At 49.3% G+C, this 23,013-nt stretch overlaps 7 protein-coding genes across 7 annotated transcripts; 3 read left to right on the forward strand and 4 right to left on the reverse strand.

Annotated features, from left to right (window-relative positions):
* Nucleotides 1-8: 8 nt before the first annotated feature.
* On the reverse strand, nt 9-1,845 carry LTR64_004368 (uncharacterized protein; the record flags this gene model as incomplete). The annotated part of the gene is made up of 3 exons (XM_064898715.1): nt 9-329; nt 383-510; nt 567-1,845. 3 exons carry the CDS (start codon nt 1,843-1,845, stop codon nt 9-11), a joined length of 1,728 nt encoding a protein of 575 aa, XP_064754672.1.
* Nucleotides 1,846-3,248: 1,403 nt separating this feature from the next.
* Nucleotides 3,249-5,363, reverse strand: HSP82 (Hsp90 chaperone hsp82; the record flags this gene model as incomplete). Its single annotated transcript, XM_064898716.1, has 1 exon — nt 3,249-5,363. The coding sequence occupies one exon, from the start codon at nt 5,361-5,363 to the stop codon at nt 3,249-3,251; it is 2,115 nt and encodes a 704-aa protein (XP_064754673.1).
* Nucleotides 5,364-6,039: 676 nt separating this feature from the next.
* Nucleotides 6,040-7,932, reverse strand: LTR64_004370 (uncharacterized protein; the record flags this gene model as incomplete). The annotated part of the gene is made up of 2 exons (XM_064898717.1): nt 6,040-6,506; nt 6,555-7,932. The coding sequence occupies 2 exons, from the start codon at nt 7,930-7,932 to the stop codon at nt 6,040-6,042; spliced, it is 1,845 nt and encodes a 614-aa protein (XP_064754674.1).
* A 1,159-nt stretch (nt 7,933-9,091) lies between these two features.
* Nucleotides 9,092-10,715, forward strand: LTR64_004371 (uncharacterized protein; the record flags this gene model as incomplete). Its single annotated transcript, XM_064898718.1, has 2 exons — nt 9,092-9,148; nt 9,207-10,715. The coding sequence occupies 2 exons, from the start codon at nt 9,092-9,094 to the stop codon at nt 10,713-10,715; spliced, it is 1,566 nt and encodes a 521-aa protein (XP_064754675.1).
* A 1,935-nt stretch (nt 10,716-12,650) lies between these two features.
* LTR64_004372 (uncharacterized protein) lies at nt 12,651-16,292 on the forward strand (the record flags this gene model as incomplete). Its single annotated transcript, XM_064898719.1, has 3 exons — nt 12,651-12,732; nt 12,976-13,172; nt 13,239-16,292. The coding sequence occupies 3 exons, from the start codon at nt 12,651-12,653 to the stop codon at nt 16,290-16,292; spliced, it is 3,333 nt and encodes a 1,110-aa protein (XP_064754676.1).
* Nucleotides 16,293-17,145: 853 nt separating this feature from the next.
* Nucleotides 17,146-18,786, forward strand: LTR64_004373 (uncharacterized protein; the record flags this gene model as incomplete). Its single annotated transcript, XM_064898720.1, has 1 exon — nt 17,146-18,786. One exon carries the CDS (start codon nt 17,146-17,148, stop codon nt 18,784-18,786), a length of 1,641 nt encoding a protein of 546 aa, XP_064754677.1.
* Nucleotides 18,787-20,988: 2,202 nt separating this feature from the next.
* LTR64_004374 (uncharacterized protein) lies at nt 20,989-21,522 on the reverse strand (the record flags this gene model as incomplete). Its single annotated transcript, XM_064898721.1, has 2 exons — nt 20,989-21,263; nt 21,309-21,522. The coding sequence occupies 2 exons, from the start codon at nt 21,520-21,522 to the stop codon at nt 20,989-20,991; spliced, it is 489 nt and encodes a 162-aa protein (XP_064754678.1).
* Nucleotides 21,523-23,013: the final 1,491 nt, after the last annotated feature.

The following is a 23,013-nucleotide window of genomic DNA, read 5'->3' on the forward strand; positions in this document are numbered from 1 at the left end:
GTGTTCCCCTACTCGCCCTTGACTTTGACTTCAGCTCCTCTCAAGTGCTCCAACTTTGCGGTCACCAATTCTGCAACGTTATCATTTCTCTGAACATCCCTGGCGCCGGATTCATCCTCAGCCTTGGCATGTCGTCTTGTTGCGTCTTCCACTGTTCTAGTCCAGTTGATGATAGGCTCTGTAGCTAATGCAGCATGGCTGATTTGAGTCGCAAGCCCTCGTACGTGCTCGTTTTGTACTTGCTCGAAGTTGGTGTGTGTGAGGAAGATGTTGCTGACGATGAATTTCTTGCCTTTTAGTTCTACGAAGTCACCGATATCGTATGGATGCTGGGAAGAAGTTAGCGTACAGTCGTGGATTGCGTAGAGAGGGGAGGACATACCTTGCCAAAGCAGAAGACCGAGCTGTTGACGAACTCGGAAACGGCACCAGAGAAGGCGAAGGCAAGACCAACGATGCCAGTCCAGAGACTGCCTATGTTCTTTGCGTAGTCTTGTTCGAAGAATTGGACTGAGAGCACGTTAGTGAGCCGGGTCAGAAATCAGATATAGGTGCCAACTGCTTACCATAAAGAAAGACAATGAGACCTAGCACCAGGATGGTGAGAACGATCTCGAGTTTCTGCATCAGGCGTTGAATTCCGGTCATAGCCTGTGTACGGCGGTTGAGCATGAGACCAATACGATGCACAAGTCTAGTGACTTCGTCCTCTGTAATCTGTCCATCGCAGCTTTCGTCCAATTGGAGGAAAAGATCTCGTCCTCGTTCAGGGTCGCGGTTCATGGCTATCAATTGCTGAGAAAGGTCGGACATGGTAAGGAAAGTTCGTCCGTTCGTGATTGACGACCAAATATTGGCGGCATACTCGTTCCATTTCTCTTCGTCTCCCTCACCTCGTGAGATGATGTAGTAGAGATCGTTGGAGTTGGTCGGCAGGAAAAGCTTGTTGAACAGTTTTGTCAGAATGGAAATATCGTCCGAGCTGATGTGTCGATCGACAAGGTTGTTCAGATCCTTGATCACCTCAAGCTCGTTCGACGCCTTTTCTGCTCGCGGTCCGATGAAGCCTTCAATGTACTGAATCTTGATCAATTCGAGTAGGACGCCTTGCACAAAGATAATTGCAAAAGCGATGATGAGAAACATAAATGCTCGTCGGAGGTTGTTCACCCAGTCCGTGGCCTTTGCCTTGACAGTGCCAGAATTAAGGTGTGAGTGGTTGAACATGTTTGGCATGATGGCATAGCCGACACCAGCCCAGAGCATGAGGGTCAATCTCAAGCAGCATTCTCTTGCCAATCCGCGAAATCTGTATGATGCTGACGACAATGTGCATAGGTATGCGGCAAACATGGCTACGATTCTGCCGCAGTACAACAGGCCAATAAAGCTACCCCAGGATACCAGCAGCCATTTTGCTAGACGAACCAAGGTCACGCCAAGGTCCTTTTCACCAACAGGTGTCTTTGAGGGAAAGGCAAAGAGAGCAATAAGGAGAAACACCACGAATGGTATAGCAGTAACAGCTGCAATTATGGTACCCTTGATTACGATCGACTGGTCTGAGCATGATCGTCCAACACGGTCAAATGGTCTTGGTTTAGGCTTCCGTTTGGGTCTTGCCAGTTCTTGCGATCTTCGGAGAGTCTCTGACTTCGCCAACGGTTTCTCGGAAGGAGGTGGGCTCGAGGGAATCTGATTCAGAGGGATTTCGTTCACCTCGACGGCTCCTTTCTTGGCATCCATTGAGCTGTAGGATGGAGCAGTGATGTGCTGTCTTGAATCACTTGTCAAGGGTCGTGTTGGAGTATCGGGATAGAAGTTGAAAGTGTTGGACACCACCATTGTGGGCGAGGAACCTGCTTAAATCAACGTGTGATAGGAACGAGGATCTTCAAAGTCTCGAACAAGACGATGGCTCAGCTAGAAGAATAGCGGAAGCATAAATGCGAGGGAAAAGCTTGCAACCACATGGGCGAATCGTGATCATTAAATGCTTCTAGAACGAGGTAAGCAAGCCGTGTAGCTTTTCAGTTGACTCAAAGAGTACCATGTTTATCTGGTGCTTAGAACCTAATTGCATGGCTTACAGCCAACCCGTCGATAGTGCTGCCCATTCTGGTGGTTCTTGCAAAACTCTCGAGGCGACACGCATGCTGGGACTGAACGAATCCGGCTGACTGAACAGAATATCCGCATCTGGATGTAGAGCCGCATCGGTAGTGAGAGTGTTAGGCAGGTCTGGCCCACTCGAGTCAACATCTTGTGGTCACAACGATTGCTTCGAAATAGCTCGGTACCGCAAGAAATTGCACTTGTGGTAGAAGGCTGGCTGAGAAGTCGTTGCCGGCGCGTCGAGACTGACCCCTTTCTCAAGCCACAAGCTCGTTAGCGTGAGATAAACATTTTGTCGTTCAGCTGGGGTGGGGAAGCAGCTGAGCACGAGTCTCTTGACTAAGTTACTGAAAATGTTTGTCACATTATGCAACAAACCATTTCTCAAGCTAACATTCCGCTGCTGTGAAAATGGTGACAACTTTCATCTGCAAGTACAAGACTCATGGCACGAAGGGTCCTCTTCTTAACAAGAAACATTTAGGAAGTTGAATGCAAGAGAAATCCGCTACCACTCGAGCAGCGCGCCATAGTTAAACTCTTCCGGGAATCGCTAAGCCGTATTCGTTTCATGCAGTGGAGGTCTTATGGTCGGAACACTCACAGTTTTGCTTTCGTTAAACTCTCGAGAATTTACCAAATTTGGCTGGCACAACACTGTAGTCAACTTGTCTTCGGACACGCCGAGCTAGATAACAGATTCAGCATTTGGGTACAGTAGATCAGGAAAGAGAACCGCACAAGCCGTATTCCGGTCTACAGTAGCTGAACGAAATTAATTATACTAACAATCCTTCCGAGAAAACCAGTTTGTGAAGGTGGGGTAGCTTCATATCGGTCAGGCCACGAGGGATGTGGGCAGGTAGCGAAGAGAGTCGACATGGAGAACATATGAACCAAGATTTGGAAGATGTTTTTGTATTGATGCTATGCAGCAATACTGCACGTTAATTGAGAAGTAGTATCACATGATGTGCCACAACCAATCTCAGCATCTGAGACCTATGGTCCTATGTAGAAACAATGGTAGGATATTACTCGTCTATCCATGACAACCATCCATTTTGAAAATCATACCAACGCCTGCTGAGACAATGAACTGGGTATCATCGACTAACACGCGCTGCAGACATTTAGTCAACCTCCTCCATTGCACTCTCGCCAGTAGCTTCAGTAGCACCAGCCTCCTCCTCGGTCTTCTCCTCTGTTGTCTCAGCATCCTCATCGACGTTGAGACCAAGAGAAACAAGCTTGTGAATTCGCTCAGCAAAGCTAGCAGGTTCTTCGATGGTGAAGCCAGAGACTAGCAACGAAGTCTCAAACAAAAGCTGGGTAATAGACTTGACCGTTCGGTCGTTCTCACCATCAGACTCAACCTTCTTCTTGAGCTCCTTGATGATAGCAGACTTTGGAGAGATCTCGAAGGTCTTCTTGGAGGACATGTACGACGACATGGATGTGTCTCGGAGAGCCTGTGCCTTCATGATACGCTCCATGTTAGCCGACCAGCCGAATTGACCAGTTCGGATGGCGCAAGGAGAACCGATGAGCTTGTGCGAGACGATGACCTTCTCGACCTTGTCGCCAAGAATGTTCTTGAGCGACTTAGCGAGAGATTCGTACTCTTTCTCTTCCTTCTCTCGTTCCTTCTTCTCGTCCTCGGTCTCTTCAAGCTCGAAGTCCTTGGTGATGTCAACGAGCTTCTTGCCATCAAATTCCTTGAGCTGGGTCATGGCATACTCGTCGATGGGGTCAACTAAGAACAGGACCTCAAAGTTCTTCTCCTTGAGAGTGTCGAGGAACGGAGACTTTTGTACAGCCTTGATGGACTCGCCAGTGATGTAGTAAATCTGCTTTTGGTGCTCTTGCATGCGTGTGATATAGTCAGCGATTGAGGTAGCATCATCACCAGACTTTGTGGAGCTGAATCGAAGAAGTTTGGCAAGATTCTGTCGGTTTTGCGAGTCCTCGTGGATACCGAGCTTGATGTTCTTGCTGAAGGCAGAGTAAAACTTGTCGAACTGCTCCTTGTCCTCAGCGATCTCGTTGAAGAGCTCGAGAGCCTTCTTCACAATGTTCTTCTTGATCACCTTCATGATCTTGTTCTGCTGCAGGGTCTCACGAGACAGGTTCAGTGGCAGATCCTCCGAATCGACAACTCCCTTTACGAAGCTCAACCATTCTGGGATAAGGTCGGTGGCATCATCGGTAATGAAGACACGTCGAACATACAACTTGATGTTATTCTTGGTCTTCTTCGTCTCGAAGAGATCGAATGGAGCTCGCTTTGGCACGAACAGAATGGCTCGGAACTCAAGCTGACCTTCAACAGAGAAGTGCTTGACAGCGAGGTGATCTTCCCAGTCGTTGGACAGAGACTTGTAGAAAGACGCATATTCTTCTTGTGTAATGTCTGATGGATTTCTGGTCCAGATTGGTTTTGTCTTGTTGAGCTCTTCCTCTTCGATCTTGGATTCCTTGACCTTCTTGGTCTTCTTCTTCTTTTCCTTCTCTTCGTCTTCGTCATCATCGATCTCCTCGACCTTGGCGTCCTTCTTGCCGTCGTCTTCAGTGACGTCCTCGGCATCCTCGTCGGGGATTTCTTTCTCGGTCTCCTTGAGGACGTGAAGGTAGATTGGGTAGGAGATGAATTCGGAGTGCTTCTTGACGACTTCCTTGATCTTAGACTCGTTCAGGTAGTCTGTCTGCTCTTCCTTGAGGTGAAGGACCATCTTGGTACCTCGACCAAGCTGCTCGCCTTCAGTGTCTTGTGTAAGGTTGAAGGTGCCGCCTGCGCTGGACTCCCAAACATACTGCTCGTCGTCATTGTGTTTCGAGGTGACAGTAACTTTGTCGGCGACGAGGTATGCGGAGTAGAAACCAACACCAAACTGACCGATCATGGAGATGTCAGCACCTGCGGTGAGAGCCTCCATGAACTGTTTTGTGCCGGATCGAGCAATGGTACCAAGGTTATTTACGAGATCAGCCTTGGTCATGCCAATACCAGTATCTCGAATAGTCAAGGTCTTGTTCTCTTTGTCTGGGATTATGTCTATTCTCAAGTCCTTGCCTGTGTCGAGCTTGGACGGATCTGAGAGCGCCTCATATCTGATCTTGTCGAGAGCATCGGAGCAGTTGGAGATCAGTTCTCGCAGGAAGATTTCTTTGTTCGAATAGACTGTGTTAATGATGAGAGACAGGAGCTGGGAGATCTCAGCCTGAAACTCAAACGTTTCTGTAGACATTGTTGCGGCAGAAGTGTATAGCTGAAGCGAATGTTAGTCGTGGCCCGGGTGAATTTAATTTTCTATGTTCGAAGCAAACTGGTAGGCTTGCAGTACAACTTACAGGAAAGTCAAATGGCAATTGTGCGATCAACCGAGTACAAATTTATCTTCGAGAAGAAGAGAACAAGTTTGAGAGTTTGCTTGCTTCCTGCACGTTCGACGGATTTCTTCTAAACAAACTATAAGGCACGATCGAAACTCATGGAAGGTGAACTCTGATTGGCGGACGCATCGTAGCGGATCCGCCAGCGTCAAATGTGAGTTTGTGGTTGCGGGTGAGAGATCAGGCACCGAAAAACCAGGCGAGACTGTTTACCGGCTCTGCAGGCACTTTTGATGGTGCAACAATTAAAGCTTACGAAAAGGCTTTCTTCAAGCTAGACACTCTTAAGGACATTGTGTTTCACCTGTAAATTGAAGAGAATAGTATTTGGAACTTGTGTGTACCGAGAGCGCCTTGAGAACTCCTACTGTACCTAGCTCATTTAATCAATAGCTGTCGTAAGAGTGCTTTGTGATTATCTTTCACAGATTGGCCAGGACCAATGTTCGAAGTCACGCTGTGACACCACACTATAACACTGTTCCTTTTTTGAGCCAAGGTATGCTTCTTTACTTCGTAGATCGTGCTTCGTTAGGCATTCGTCTGCTCAGAACTCTGGCTTCCACTGCTATTGCCTTCTGCGAGAGACTTCTCTGCTGCCTCGAGCTTCTCCCTTGTGTGCTGCAATTCGGACTGCAAACTTCTGATATAAATAATGGCCATCTCCACTGTACTCGCTTTGCTTGCACCCTGCATTGCAGCAAGCTTGTCACTTGCTTCACCATTTGAGTCCTTGCCCTGTTCTCTTTCCTTACGGTTGGCAGCAGTGATCGAAGCTGGTAGCAAGGATTCTATTTCTTTCAGAGCAAGATTTATCCGATTTCGCCTACCCTGTTCCGCTATCTTGTGTGAGGTCCTTTTCGAGCTTAGGTTTTCTGCTAGTGTTTCGGGGTAAGAGACACCGGGCAAGTGTGTACCATTGATGATGTTCTCATAGTTCGATTTGGAAGCGAGGTACAAAGCACTTGTTTCGGCTGAGAGGATCGGCATGCCTGCACCTGTGCAAAATGTTAGCCGTCAGTCAAGACATCTGGTTAAGACCTTACTTGTGTTTGGCACTAGAGGACTGATGCTGGGAGATATCTTGGGTCTCAGTGCTGGTGATACAGTGGCTTGAGATATGCTTTGCCGTTTCTTGCTTGCCCTACCACCGCGTGCGGGTCTTGGAAGGTGCTCCTGCGAGGTACTGGCCGCCTTGGCGCCAGACGATCGAGGCGTGCTATCAGCACTGAGTTTAGGAGTCTTGGCAGATAGTGTAGGTGTACCTTCTCCATTGTCGTGGCTGACACGTGTATCCAGAGCTGGCAAGACACGAGGCGGTAGCTCTGCTGCTGCTGCTCCTAGTGAGATGTCTTCCATGAGTTCAGGCGGCTCTATCATCTGCCCGTCTTGTGTGATTGATTGTACTTGTTTGCCAGGGATCTGCATCAAGGTGGCAGGAGTGGCGGGCGCGTTGGTCTCTTGCGAACGTGGGCGAAGTGTGGATGGCGTTCTTGATTGCGGCAAAGGTGGTGGTCGCATCGAGGTTTCAGATAGTGGTTCTGGAGAGACAGAATCCTCGCTGCTGACAGCGGTCGAAGTAGTTGGACCTGCATATAGGTGATGCATCAGAGGCACTGCCGCTTGAGATAACGAATCTCTCTGTCCATTAGTGAGGGAGTTCTGTCTGCGTCGGGTTACACCCTTAACAGCTGGTGATACTCTCAAATTACGATTCGAGGCCACTCTTGACGTTGGCTTCAAGGTTCTCCTTGACTTTCGTACGGCTGTTGGCTGATCAACGTTTAGATCGACCGGCGAGGAAGTGGCGGTGGTCGATGCATAGTTCTGTTGTGCCTCTATAGCGGGTGATGTTAGTGGACTGAAGAAGTCCTCGGCGACCACATAGTCAGGCATGCCCCAGTGATTATCGATAGGGGTCTGCGCAGGTGAGACAAGAGGGGTGAAAGTAGCATTCTGCCGATCGAACACGATCTGTCCAGCGGCATCGATGGCATGTGCAAACTTTGCGGCTTGCATCTCAGTACTGACAGGTGTTGGTGGGACCTGGTGTTGATAAGGGTTCTGCATTTGCTGGTACAGTTGGTATTGTTGGTACTGCTGCTCTTGACTCTGTTGTGTCTGCTGCAAATGTGCGTAGCCCATATGCGACTGCATGTTGTTTATGCTCATGTCCATGTCTTGAAGAATGGCATGCTGCTGCGGTGTCAGGCCCTGCACCTGTCCGTTCTGTCCAAAGGTCAACCGGCCCATTGGAGTGTCCAGACCTGTGTGCGCATTCTGCTGCTCCACAGGCTCAAATTGGGCGAAATCATTCTCGAGCTCGAGGAACTTGGTGAAGTCGTCCTCTGTGGCTCCGCCAGCCAGATGGTCGTGATTTAACTCTTGTTGCCATACTTGATCCGCCGTCTGCGCTCGCTGCATCGTTTCGAATAGACTCTGATCGAGGGTGCCGCGCGTGGCTGCCGGCGCGGGTAGGTGAGAGACAGCTTTGCTCAAGATATGATCATTGCGACAATGTATGTGGGCTGGAATACCGACTCAGATTTAGTTGGTCGTCGAAGTAGTGATTTTAACGAGTGGCAGTGCCGTGGTTGGTGCAACAAGACAAACGACGAGGTCGTTTGACCAATTGACAGGTAAGTGAAGAAAGTCTGCCAGGCAGAGAATGTGCTCTACACAGATTTGCTTCCATTTGCCAGAGTGGGAGCCGATGGGAGGGCTCGAAGATTTGGCTAGTATGCGAAAGCACTAAACGCCCGAGTTCTGTCCAGGTTGCGTTACTTTTGGCTTTCGTGCGGGTCCAGCCTACAGGTGATAGGCTATTTCCTGCCACGAATCTTGAGCTTTCCCATTCTACGTGGGCATGATTTAAGGCCCAGGCTGTCAGCACTTGCTCACCATGACTCTCCTTGGTGCAGATGGATCACGATGCAGCAGGTACAAATTGAGGCTACCTGAAGGTGTTCATACACTAAGCCCTCAAAACGAGGATGATCTTGTGGGGGATGTCTCTTTCTGTTTATCGACCAGAAACACTACCACAGTACAAGTGAATGAGCACCACTACAAACCACCATTTTATGCTTTTGCTGAATCACAGCCATCCTCTCTGCCGGAGCCGCTCCAGTTCTGAGTTCATCTAATTACGTGCATCACCTGTAATGGTCGGAGATAGGCCTGTTGGTCGTGATGAGAGCTTGCTGCTTCTAGGTCAAAGGCGCTATGGAATAGGCTGTTCTCAGATATGCAGCTACCGCGGATTGGGATCAACGCCGAGTGTTGGGTTCAATCAGATTCGCTTACAGTTCCTTTCCGGAACGAATCATGTCACTACTTTCTTCGACCTCGTCTCGATAACGAGTTAGCGCGATTATGACGTGAGATACATTTGTGGCTCATCTTCGAGTCGTCCGAGCGGGTTCGAGTCACTGCAGCTCACCCTACGAGTGATGCCTGGGAGTATCAAGCATATGTTATAGTTGCCTGAATTTCGCGCGTTGTGTAGGCAAATCGACGAAAGTACCATCTCCTTGGGTGTGGCCACGTCTATTGCAGATGAACATAGTAACATCTTTACATCATGTCGAAACCTAAAACACACCTCAAGCAATTCAGAGGGAAGAAAAGAACTGAACAGGTGTGTACGCACGTTTCCAAAATATGGCAGGCACGAAAGGCTCAACCATGGACACCAGATCCTCAATGATGCGGACGACTACCTTGCTGCAGCAGTCGACGATGAAGATGCTATGGGAAAGCATCGCGGTGGTGATGCACTGAAGTCAATACGCTTCGGTCGCAAGGCATTAGAGCTCTATTCGCAGGGGTTGAAGAAATATCCCCAAAGCTTTGATCTTGCGTACAACAAAGCACGTCTGGAGCTCGAACTAGCGACACATCCGGTTTTGGTCAGAGTTCTGGACGTCCCTATAGCTACGTTGCTTCAGCAGTCGTTCTCATCCCATCAATATGCTCTCAAAATTGTGCCAGATGACGCCGATACACTTTTCAATGCTGCTCAGGTGTTGACAGCACTGGCTGAGCAAATCGGCAATACCGACGATGATTCGGATGCGCAGGCACTTCGACTCCTGGAACAGGCTCTTGAATATCAACAAGAGTGTTTGCGTGTTCAGGAGCTTAACTATGCAGAGACTCGTGCCATACAGAATAGAATAGCTCATGAAGCCAACGATAGTGAAGACGATGATGGAGGTGCCAAGATTGATTCAAGTACGACAACTGCTTTTGAGGACAGAGAAGCGGAGGAGCAGTGGTTTAGTATCGTCGAACCTGTCACCGCAAGCACGTTGATGGATACATTACTGGCTCAAATGTCGACTTTGACAACTTTGTGCAGTATTGTCGTCTCTGCGCTGTCATCTAATCCTGATTCTCAGCCGAGGATATCGTTGAGCTGGATTGAGACCTACTATACGAAGCTCGTCACCATTGCTTTGCCCGCACTGCTAGAGGCTGATAAGCAAGCACTACAGTCCCGAATGGGAGAAGCTGCTTTGACACAAGCTCTGCTAAGAGGCACTCTTCTCGAACTAGCATATCGCACGACCGCCATCGACCTTGAAACCTATAAAAAGGAAATTGATGCAGCATTCTCTGTGTCCGAACTTGACACTACGTCCTCTGCCGATCCATTACTGGCTCACGCGAAAAGCCTCATCTCTTTCAACGGGGCTCTAGTCGACACAATTCAGATACGATCAGGCAATGCAATCGACGCGCAGGCCAACGTCAGATGGAACGCTTTGTCCAGAGCACAGAAGCTGCTCGCCGCAGCTGCGAGCCTCGATTCTGCTAAAGCAGATACTACAGTATTGGCCATGACACATCTTCTCAGAGGCGACACCTCACTTCTGCTTCATGCTCTCTCCTACCCCCCTACATCGTTCACCCCAGCGATAACAAGCAAAGCTCAGCTCCTCAAAAACGCCGAGGTCTTCTATCGCAATGCGAGCAAATTGATGGGCAGCGCGGGACAGGATGAAGGAGGTAGCAAAGAGGTTGCCGGCTTTCGTTGTGGCGTGGTCCAAGTCTTGCAAAGTTCTGATGCTACCACAGACCAAATAATAGCAAGTAATATCATACAGGCTCTGTCTTCAACGAGGAACGACGATTGGAGAAGGGAGCAGTTGCGAGACATGGTAGATGAGGGACTGGTGGGCACCTTGTTTGATTTGCAATAACGAAATATGACGGCACATTATAGGTCGGCAATGTCTGTTCGTGCCTCCTCAGTCATGGAACTGGGACAATTGCACATGGTCTGCAAGAAAGCTCAAATCACTAAATACGCTCGCTCGTTGACGCAGAGATATTTCTCAAAGACACAGTCTGCCGCTCGATCTCCGACCGCTTGTGACAAACTGAGCTTAGGGCTTAGAGCTCAATATCCCGTTCTCCGTAAAGCTGCTCTCGAGAGCGACAAGAGTCGATCACGACAATGTCTTCAGAGCTCGATGGCTCTGATCCGCAGGCTTTGGCAACCTTCGTGCCTGGGCAAACGCTACCAGCCAATAAGCAATAGCCTTATTCGAGTCGCTCCTCGCATTCTCCACGGCAGAAACCTCCTCTTCTGCCTCATCGTCCTCTTGGGCCACAGAGTCTATGATTATGCAGTCACTGTTCTCCTCCTGAGCACGCTCTTGCTCGTCGCACAGGTCTCGAGCTGGTGCAAAGTCCTTCTCGACCGCTTCTGTGTCAATATAGCTTCGCTCGAATGGCAACCATCCATCTCGTTGCAAACTGCGATAGCAGGTGACATAATTTCTGTGGTTGCGGTGTTTTAGAGACGCGTGACTCAGATGTGGTATTGATAAGGGATATTCCATTTGGGGTAGGCTATCCACGTCGACAGTAAAGTGTGTTTGTGTCCGAGTCTGAAGCTTTTCTTTGGAGTTGGGAGTCGGAGCAAGGAGTACTGGGGGGTATGTCTGGCGTTGCTGGGAGAAGGAGGCTGTATGCTTATATGTTGGTACTGGTTTGGCTCGCTGCGAATTCAATGTGCGGTCGTACTCTAAACTCTCCGCCGTCAGGGTGGGTGCCTTCATTGCGTCGCTGATGGAGTTCATGACTACGTGTCGGCTAAATAGTGGACGAACGTAGCAAGTTTCGCAGCAGAGATCGGGAGAATTGAGATAAATATAGACTTGCTGATCGATTCCCATGTGTCAATATTATGAAGGAAGCGACTGGAAAGTTGAATCGCTCCATACAAGCAACGACTGCCGTTTGTTGTTGGTGACATCAAAACTGTTACAAACCTGGAGTACCCCATGAATATCTTGCTATCTTCGTTTGCGTATCCCAGGATGGGGAAGTGGTCGACTTGCACACTTTACAAGTGGTAGGCGGTGCGGTCCCTATACAAACAGTTGTGCATAGCCGTAATTCTACCTCTGTTGTCTTGCTGTGTGCCGGACCCTTGCCTTTTTCGGTTGCGCGTACATAGTGAAGATAGGTCACGGATGAAGTACCAGAGGTTAGCGACCAGAGTATTGTCCAACATCTGTTCTAGCAGTTATAGTGAGAAGATACTCTGCCCGGGCAATTTAGAGCAGCATATCCTTCAATACTCCAACTACCTGCCTCGATCTTGTATTATCTGTAGAAGGTTGAGCAACGTAGTGTATATCTGGACGTAGCATAGCTCCATGGCCAGCGCGACATCTTGAGAATCAAGGCGTTATCGTGCATCTCGAGCACAACTTGACACGATGGCAAAAGTTCTCGCTGTTCGAAGCGCGTGACAGATGCTTGTTTCCGCGGTACGTTGCCGTCGTCGCGTGGTGTATGCAGTAGCGAGTCTAGAATAGACGGCAAGAAGTGAACGCCCTCCCATTTCCCGTTTCACATTTTCGAGCTAGTCCCAGATAGGTTGGGTCGATGGAAACGCGACGAGAGAACAAAGGCGACAATGTCACTTGACGGCGACAACAATGCATCTTCCTGCACATACTCGCGAACCTCTCTCGCTTGTCAATACAGCTTTGCGCGGCAATGATCATGCAGCTCGAATGATGCGGTCGAGAGCCTTATCGAAGCAACTAGGTTGGCATAGGCCAAATCGCAAAAGAAAGGTTGAAATCTAGCAGCTATCTCGGCCTGTTGGACATTTCAACATGGATATGAGGGCGCTGCTCGAGCCGAAGAAGAACAGCAAGGCCAAGAAGTTCTCTGAGAAGGCAGGGAATGCGAGAGAAAGTAAGTGTTATTTCCTTTCAGTTGTTCGCGCAAGAACATCAAGAATAGCCTCCTGAGACTACCACATCTACCTCGCCTTCAGTCTTACCGGTGTATCGTTTACGGTTTGTGACTGGATTGAAGTGCAAGTCTACTTGCAGCCAGTTTGTCACGGATCACAACGTATTTCACATTGTTGTCATATGTCATATCACTTATCTGTCACTTTCGAGGTCCGTATCTGACTCTTAGAAGAAACACCAGATCATGTCAAAGATGCAGCGCCATCAAAACCTTCAACTCCAAGCCGACCTGCCAACCAAGTCAACTCCCATGCGATCAATACTTCACCAAGTGCTGTCAGAACATACGACCCTCGAGTGTTACTTAGCCCGAGAGCATCCAAAGCTGGCACAAGAGCACAAACAATGGAGGTTACGGGAGACCCGTCCAATACTTCAGTAAGTTCTCTAATCCCTCGCGTCGCGTGATTCAGCATGTTTCACGGAACACTAACAAGTCAACAGAATGGACAATCTCGCAGGAATGGACATGCTAATAGCGGCTTCAATCTCCTCGAGTCATTGCATGGGACGGAAAAGCGTGTCGAAGACAGACCTGCAAAGAGGGTCAAGACCAAACACGACTCTGAAGGTGACGACAAAGCGGACGGACGTCAATCTGGCGGATCACTTCATGGGAATGCTGGAGTAGGAGAATACTTCAAAAGAACAGCAGACCCGAACATCGTCGGTACCACTATTCCCGCAGCCGCTATTGACCTCACCAATGACGACGATGGCGACGATGACGATGTACAAATTACTGGCGTGAAGAATGCAGACGACAAGGAGGTGTGCTATGGTATGATCGACGGCTATATACTCGCTCACAAGGTTCCAAAGCCGTCGAAAATCAGCAATTCCTCTCAATTCGGTCCCGCCCATTGGCCTGTATTCAAAGTAACTCTGCGACGGCAAACAGAACGAGGAATGACTATTGACTGTACTGATCCTCATGGCGAGATGTTCGGATACGTCGAACAGCCATTGGCGGAGGCACTAGCACCAGCGATGGACGCATTCCCTAAACTACGCGTACAATGTCGAATGTTGACTCGTCCTCAAAGAAAAGGAGAATTTGTTCACCAGCCCTGTTCTGACAAGTTTAGGGTCGTGATCAATCTGTATGGCAAAAAGGGCGACGTCGAGAAAATGGGCCGATGGTTTGGTCAAAAGAACATCTGGTTCAAATCACCTATGGTGAGCGACGCTGGAGTAGAACTTCAAAATCCACATGCTCGAAAGCGCCAGCCGCTTCCAGGTACGACTTCCACCGGCCCTCACCGGGTCACAAACAACACGCGAACACTCGAGGAGGCCTCCGATGCTGTTTCCAAGCTCTTTGACTACCAGGCCGACGAGAACAATGAGTTGCCTGAAACCGAGCCACCAGAAACCATTGTTACTCCTCTGCTTCGGCATCAAAAGCAGGCATTGACCTTCATGCTTCGTCAAGAACAGCCCCGAACTTTCGGCTCAGAAGAAGTTGAGAATTCCTCCCTGTGGCGTATCAGGTACAACCACAGTAGACAGAAGGTCTATGAAGAGGTTGTTACTGGGATGCAAGTCGCTGAAGAGCCTGAACAGTGTCTTGGTGGTCTACTAGCAGACGTCATGGGTCTCGGGAAGACAATTCAGGCACTTTCTCTAGTGGCAAGCACGATGCCGCAAGCTGCAGAGTTCGGCAATCAGAAAGTCGTACGGCAAGGCGAAGACGAATTGACGCTCGATTGTCAAAGCAGAGCAACACTGCTTGTTGCACCAGTCAGCACTGTTAAGAACTGGGAGGACCAAATTCGCGAGCATACCAGAAATGGTAGCATGCTTTATCATGTTTATCATTCTAACAATCGTCAGCGTAATCCCTTCCTGCTTGCTGACCACGATATTGTCATCACCACGTACGGGACAGCTGCAACTGAAATATTCGGCAAGAAGAAGGGTCAAGACCAAGTCAGTCCCCTACAGCGGGTCAGGTGGTTTCGCATCATTCTTGATGAGGCACACACTATCCGAGAGTCAAAATCCTCGCAGGCAAGAGCCATGCATGCTTTACATGCTGAGCGCCGATGGTGCCTGACAGGTACTCCTATACAGAACCGTATCGAAGACCTTGGCTCGTTGACTATCTTTCTCAAGCTGTTTCCGTACAATACCCCAGCCGGTTTCAACACGTATATCAAAGGTCCTGCACAATCAGGCGATACAAGCTTTCTCAAGCGACTTCGTGTTATGGTTGACTCGTTCACTCTGCGCCGCTTGCGCGACCAAATCGAGCTACCAGCCCGACAAGATCTGGCTATCGAATTGTTATTTTCACCAGAGGAAAGAAAGCTGCATGACTTCTTCAGGGAGAAATACATGATGACTGTTAAAGAAATGACCCGCAGTGGCAAAGGCAGAGGTACTGGTGGCCAGTACCATCGTGTTCTGCAGGGCATCACTGTATTGCGGCTAATCTGCGCTCATGGAAAGGAACTTCTTCGGGAGAGCGAACTCGAGCAATTCAAAGGCGAAGCTGCAGATGAACCCATCGATATAGACGACGAAGCAAGCTTGCTCGAGATTGATCAGAAAGCAGCTTACGAGCTGTTTGATATGATGGTCGAAGCAAACGTTGACTTCTGTTCACGATGTGGGAAGCATATCACAGGAGAGTCACCCGCAAGTCCTGGCATAGACGCTGAGGATGTCACAGCAGCCGATCGGGCCATCGTCTTACCATGTCGAGATGTCTTCTGTATGGAATGCTTCAAACCTTACAAACCACGATTCGACGCTAGCAAAGGTACTGGAGTTGGCGTGCAGTGTCCACTTCAGCATGGGTCCGACAATCTCAGCCCAGAATACGTCTCCATACCAAGAGACTATATTGAACAACTACAGACAGCACCTGAAGAGACAATACGCTCGGACACATGTCTCTTCAAGAACGGCTTTTACTCGGGACCGCATACGAAGACCAAGCAATTGCTCAATGACCTTACACAATTGAAGCAAGACAGCATGCCACTAGTGGAACGCGGCGAGGCACCACTGAAGTGTGTCGTCTTCTCAGAATTCACTTCCCATCTCGACCTCATAGGGAAAGCTCTGACCGACCACGATCACGCCTTCGTGCGGATTGATGGTTCGATGTCTCTGCCCAGAAGGCGCAAAGTGCTCGATGCATTGAACGAAGACGATACAGTGACTATCTTGCTCGCCTCGATCAAGGCAGCCGGGCAAGGATTAAATTTGACTGCCGCAAGTAGAGTCTTTCTGATGGAGCCGATGTGGAATCCCGCGGCTGAGGCGCAGGCTGTCGATCGTGTCTATCGACTTGGTCAGAAGCGAGAGGTCATTGTCAAGAGATACCGGATGCAGAGCAGCATGGAGGACAAGATTGTGCAACTACAGAATAGAAAGAAGAAGATTGCTGAATTGAGCTTAGAGAAGAAGGCTATGCAGAAGGAGCTAAGCAAGAAGGAGCGTAACGAGCAGTCGCTCAAGGCGATGCTTGATTTCTTCAAAGCATGAGCATAGCTCGTCGTTTGGTACAATATACAGCACGTGTTCAAAGCTAGAGAAGGTGACATCAAGGATTTTGATATTGACTCTGACATTGCCAAGTCCCTAGAGATCGGATTTACTCCGTTGCAAAGTAAATCCCATGATGGCTGTGTAATGCATACCCTGCACCAGCATCTCGCGTTCCCTCGCGTCTGGCAACGCCTACACCTGCCCGTTCGCATGGCTTCTGACGTGTACTTTGAGCAATAGATCCATCGCAAACCGCCGGTATCATCCACGCGAGTTGTCAGGTGGTTAGCAGAAGATCTGGAACTTTTGATATGAGGCGGCCTGAACGTGGGGGTAACATGCTTTTTGCTGAACGATCTCTATCGAGCGAGTGATGCCTAATGTAGCTAATCGATAGATGACCAATGAGGAGCACTTGCCTAACTTTGCCTTTTTCGCAGCCGCACGTTTACTCGGACAGTCGTAGTTGCCCTGCCTCTATACATCCTACATTACCTGATCGTTTTGCATGATTCCTTCGCCTATCATTGAACAACGTGCTTATCAGTGCAGACGAATAGGCATTGCATGCCAATAATGTCACTTTCTCCAGGCTATTCCATGCACGATTTGACATGGTCTCTATACAGGGTCTGGCTAGATGAGCATGGAGTGTCTTCCTACAGACCTTCAGGCAAGAGGTGAGGCAGGCTTGATGGATGACTCAAGAAGTACTCGAATGACCATAGACATACTATGATATATAATGGTCTCAAATCTCAACCTCGCATATCATCCGACCAAATCTCAATCAAGGGTAGAGGCGTCCTCCTGGAGACACCCGGCCACCTGATCAATGTTGCCATTCTATATGCACGACGATGGCTTTATTCTCTCCGACGACGATCTTAAGAAATACAATGGCCACAAGCAGATCGATAAGTACTACTTTCCAGAAGGTGCCGATGGACCTACCATAGACACTCTACCAGATGACACCCCTATTGATGACATTAAAGAGTGGCTCAGGCCGACTAAAACCAGCTCAGAAGACCATCATGGAGGCATGGTAAAACCGGCTCTTCAGATCCTCATGATCAAGACCAAGAACGAATTCTCTGGTGACCCCGAACAGCATATTCCCAGTCATCGAACCATACCAGGGAAAACTGAGGTCGAACCACACCCAAACCAGAAAGAACATATCAAACTTGTCCGAGAGGTCTTCCGACATGCCAAACTACCACTAGCTGCCGTCGGAGCATACATCAAGTCCCATATAACCTTCCTCAGCGCACCAACTTATGAGGTTTTCGGAGATGAGGGTACAAATGGTGGTGAAGTGACTCGTTACTACTGTTCAGGTACTTCATGGTCGATCGCTTGGAGCTATTTCCATGCCACAAGACACACATCAGCTGTATTACTCTATCGTGAGGGCGACGGAGCTCTAAGACGGGGCGAACTTGAGCATGAGATCTTGAGGCTGAAGCAACACATCAGTCATCCTTTGCTGCTCGCTTTCATCAAGACACAGATCAGTCTGGTTTGGACATTTCAATTGCTGGAGCAAATGAATGGTCAAACTTTTGACATTGAGAAGAGTGTCGGTCTCGCGACCTGGGACTGGTGCTTGGATCGTGAAATTCAAGCGTACCAAGAACCAAATACGGACGACGTTGACTTTGAGGAGAAGATGGCCAGGGCTCAGAAGCAAGCTGTGGAACGTTACAATGTCCTCAGCAATAAGATCATCAATATCAAATTTCGACTTCGAAGCTTTCGAGAACAGATCTCGTGGGTACGCAGAATGAACAACGTGCACCTGAAGTCGTTGGTTAAGAGCTGCACCAATTTCGAGGTGCGAAGGCGAGAGTGCCAGGAGTTGAACACCATACTGGACCGGCTAGACGATTTCAACAAGGTATATCTGCACGATGCAGACACTTTAGCTGAACGATTAAGTCAGCAGATGGCAACGATGTCACACCTGGTCACCCAGAGAGACTCCAGGATTAGTTTAGCAATAGCGGACATCAACAATGAGCTTGCGTGGCAGGGAAAGAATACCAACCACGCCATGATGGCAATTGCAGTAGCAAACTTCCTCTTTCTACCTGCTACCTTTATTGCCAGTGTGTTCGATACACCAATATTCGATTTCGGAGGCCAAAATGGGAATACCATCGTGACTAGGCCTTTCTGGATATTCTGGCTAGCCTGTGGCTCCACGACAGCCTTGCTGTGTCTTTGCTGGTCCTTATACATTCGTGCGAAACGAGCTTTCGACAGGCAGTACCGGCAGGACGAAAGGAAGGAGTTCCGAAGGACGTTTTTGCGAACGCCAACACTGACAAAGCGAACAAAGCGGGTCGGGCCAGCAGCAGAGAACGTGCAGCCTCAAGGTGCTTGGTTTTCGTTCTGGAGTGGCAGGGTTGGTAAACTTCCTGATGAGGAACACGGAATAGGGTTGGGTGCCCTGAAAGCTGCATCATGCCAGAAGACCGTATAAGGTCGCTGGCTTCCTAGAATTTAGTTTCGAGGTAGTTTTAGCATAATGCCAGATTTGCCCTTGCGCCCTGTGCTTCAACGCATACAAGCATGTGTTTGCAGCCCAGGTATCGTGAAGTCAATGCGAAGATGTACTAGCACGATCCAAGTTCTGGTATCCCCCTTACGCCTTTCACGCTACCCGAACGAGACCCGCACAACTACATAATCTCATCTCCTTCATAACCGGACAGTACCTCCTCTTGCCACGATTGCAGTCAACAACAGCCTCTCTATCCTTCACCGAAAGCACCAACTGCTTCAGCACAATATCCGCCTCCTCCCTCACCGACTTGCCCCTCTCAAGCCTAGCCTGCTTACCAGCAGCCATACCGTCCTCATAGCGCCTCCACCTCCTCTCATGACGGTACTGCTCAACTGTCTGCGCCACAACCTCCGGACGATCAAGACACACCCCACAATAAACCTTCACCTTCCATGTCGTCTTCGGATCCCTCCAAGACCAGCTCAAACTTCCCGGAGCTTCAGCAAGCTTCCCACACTCATAACAAACCGTCGAATGCTTCACCCTCGACCCCTTCTTATACAGCCCCGTCCTCACGCCGCAGGGTATACAAACCCGGCTCTCGGCCTGCTTCGCACCAAGGTCGCGCGAAACCGTGCACATGCCTCTTGTGAACATGGATCTATCGCGGAAGCCGGTGTCGTCGGTCGTGATGCTCGGCAACCATTTCAGACAGTGGTAGCAGGGGAGTTTGTCGGTGGAGCAGGTGTAGCGTTCGCCTGTTGCGCGGAGGTCGGGATCGAGGCTGGATGAGCTGTAGGAGGAGGAGTGGTAGCCGAGGAAGGACTCTTCGGCTTGTTCCCAGTATTCTTTTTCGAGGCGGTGGAGGGCGTTGAGTTCTTCGTGGTGGAGGTGTGTGGCGCGGAGGATGTGGGCTTTTCGTAGTTGTGGTTTGGGTAGTAGGCTATGGAATGTGGAGGATGCTAGACGGAGAGCTGTGAGGGATGGCCAGTCTAGGAGGTCGATTAGGTAGAGTTGAAGCTCTGGTGGGAGGCATGCCAGACGTCCTTGAACGTTGGGAACGGCGGCCGTCAGATTTTGAATTGAATCCTTCTCTGCCATTGTCTGAGGTAGTAGAGTCTATGGGTTGTAGATACTGTATAAACCTGTATCACGCGTGCTTATCTCGCACGCGACGTAAAGTACGCGTAGGGCAGGAAGTGCCCAATCTCATGCTATGACGTTGAAGCCTATCAAGCCAATCTATTGGCCTTATCTTCACTTTCAGGCAGCACGTCTATTGGGCAATCATGGGCCATACTACTTCTCTGCAGAAGCTGATGTCATCGACAAAGTCACAATCAGTGTCTATGGGTAGCCGTACGAATAGGGCGTGAAGTGCAACAGTACTCGTAGAGTCAATATGTGCGATTAGGATTGCAAGGAGTGAAAAGATGGACACCACCAAAGATCCGCTCTCCACGTTTACCCAGCAGCTGCTCGATGTGGCGGAGATTCTACCCTCAATATCCATTGCTTGCCGACACTAAATAAATCAAATTGCAACATCACGCTTCTGCACAACATTTATGCACAGCCGAGTCTGGATCAATGTACAAGCACCTTCACAGGTCGGTGCACGTTTCATTGGCCGATACCCAGTCGGTAAGCTGCTGCCCATCCCTGTCTGTTATGCAGGACATGCAAGGGACATACCTGCACCCAGCACGTGGCTGTTCATGGGCTCATGCAAGGATCAAAAAGTACGGATCTAGGCAAAGAACCCTCCTCCGTGCAGAATGATTTGTATATGTATGCAAAGGCTCTTTGACATAATGCTCGAGTAGCAAGGGTATCTCATGACCAAAGGAATTCTTGGTTTGTAGACGACAATTATAACCGAAATCGTCTTTGACAAAAAGACACACATCCATTTCGTGTCCGTTACCCACCTTTCGTATCGACATTGTCTTCGTTCTCTTGGATGGCGGCGAACGTCCCTTGCAGCAATTCAACCCGTGTCGCTCGTCGGGCCTCAGTTCGTAAAGCATTAACATCAAGCCTTGGTGCTGTAAAACTAGCTGCCTGCCTCGTTCATGTTGTACATCTACAGCATGGTCTGTAGAAGCCATTGTATGAGCAGTACTCGCACATATTGTAACGTTTAGGTGTCGACTTTCATTCGTCCTGATTCAATGGCTATCGTCCATTCTCTCCATATTGCACTCCTTGCATTGCATTGCCATTCATGATAGGTGGAAGAGTTCTCGACGTATCCGAGTCGTGGCCGTTGCTATAAGTGGTCCCATTGTAGGGGAGGGAATTTGGTGGCGGTGCATAGTTACTACCTGCACCAACCCGGGCTGTTAGTTCTTTGATCTGAAGCTCCATTTGGTGCATTTGTTCCCGAGTTCGATCCATCTCCATACGACTCTGTTTGTTCTGGCCCTCGAGCTGGCTGATATAATCGATAGCTGTGCTAGGTTAGTCAAGCTCGAGGAAAGCGAGTCATCTCATACCTCTCGCAAGAGTCTCCCACTTCGAGGATTTGTTGTTTTGATTGGTAGGAAGTTTGATTCTCAATTGCTCAAAGCAGTCTTTCATCTCGCTTCTCCGCTTTCTCTCCGCCAATTTGTGCGTCACTCGTAGTTCTGGTGTCCGACTGTATGGTGTGGTGCTATTTGGTGAGTCTGGATCATCTTTCAGGGACGATATTCTTTCATGAGCAGGCATAGTAGTATGGTGATGATGATCTGGCAATTCTGTTTAGTTGTCAGCATCGTGTTGGTTTTATAGACGGGTAGGCAAACCGTGTTGTCCCGGTGGCAATGGCCTATTAAGCTCACTGTATATTGAATTCGTGAAGGATGACGCCTGACTATTCCGTCTCGAGATTGTCGATGATGGGCGCAAATCAGTCGCATCAGGATCTGGAAAAGCCCACGGCTGACCTCGAACAGGCTCTGCAGCAAACATGCCCTCTGATCGTGGATGTTCCATGATGGGAGGAGCAATTCGTCCTGACACACGAGCTCCTAAACTGGTAGGGATTCCATTTCTAGACCGGCCTCCAGGGGACGTCAGTCCACTACCACTAGAAAGCCTCAAACTATTTGTGTGAATCCCCCGTTGCTGCTGAAGACTTGACGCTAGCGAGGACTGCGACACGTTTGCGCTCTGATTGTATGGAGATGTTGGTCCTCCTAGTCGCAGAGAATCCATACCTTGGTGTATGCGACTGTCTACACTGCCTCGTCTCGATTCGTCGAAATTCCCGCTGCCTCGATGCTGGCCGAGGTCAATATTATGGTTCGGCAAGGCTGTATTACGAGCTGACGATAGATTTGAGGAAGGCATGTTAGGCTCGGTGGGAGTACGAGGTTGGTAGAGCTGTGAAGGAGAGTGATGGGTAGACGATGTTAGGTACGGCATAGTGTTATTTGAAGTGGTCGAAGTGGTAGATACTACTATGGTCAGTATGCCGATGTATGAAGTCAGTGTTCCAAAGCACTTACAGACGCCCGTCGTACCTGTCCAACTGCTGGCAGAGTCTCTAGGTGTCATGGTTGGAGGCTTGGGCTTCGATCGATAGTCCAAGTCCTGAGTCAAAGTGCTAATAGAGGGCAATTTTTGTGCCTGAGAGGACGAGGAAGACGCCTCCCAAGGTCGATGTGCTGCCGAAACTTCCATAATGTCTGAGTTGATGATCTGAGTATTGTGAGCTCACAAAAGAGGATAGCGATACAGCCGTGTATACGGCTCTGAAATCTCAATTTGTGGCGCAATGTGATTTCAAGCAACAGTCTTTCCCGTCCTTCACTGTACGACCCTAGAGCACTTGCAATACAACTGGTTGAGGACCAGGCACAAAGATTGGGTTGCAGGCTTAACGGCTGGATTTCCTGACCGTCTAGCACTACAGGCGACCGTAGTACTTGTGCAGTCTTGTGCTTGGGAACCCGTTAGGAACGTTGGACAATCGAGTAACGCTCCGAAAATACGGGACTTTGGGCGCAGTGGCGCTGACGTGCTTGTATAACGCTCAGGTTGTGCAGTACCTTAAGTCTCGAAGAGTCTTCGGTTGAGATATGTCTCGTCGCAAAGCGAATAAAGTATTGCCCTATCCTCCAATTCGATCCCTCTGCGCAGATGTCTTATGCATGCAAGCCTTTATACACGAGTATTGGTATTCGACTCTTCCACTGGCTGGTGGAGATAGGAAAG

Source organism: Lithohypha guttulata, assembly GCF_036872675.1.
Source record: "Lithohypha guttulata strain CCFEE 5908 chromosome Unknown scaffold_3, whole genome shotgun sequence".
NCBI lineage: Eukaryota > Fungi > Ascomycota > Eurotiomycetes > Chaetothyriales > Trichomeriaceae > Lithohypha > Lithohypha guttulata.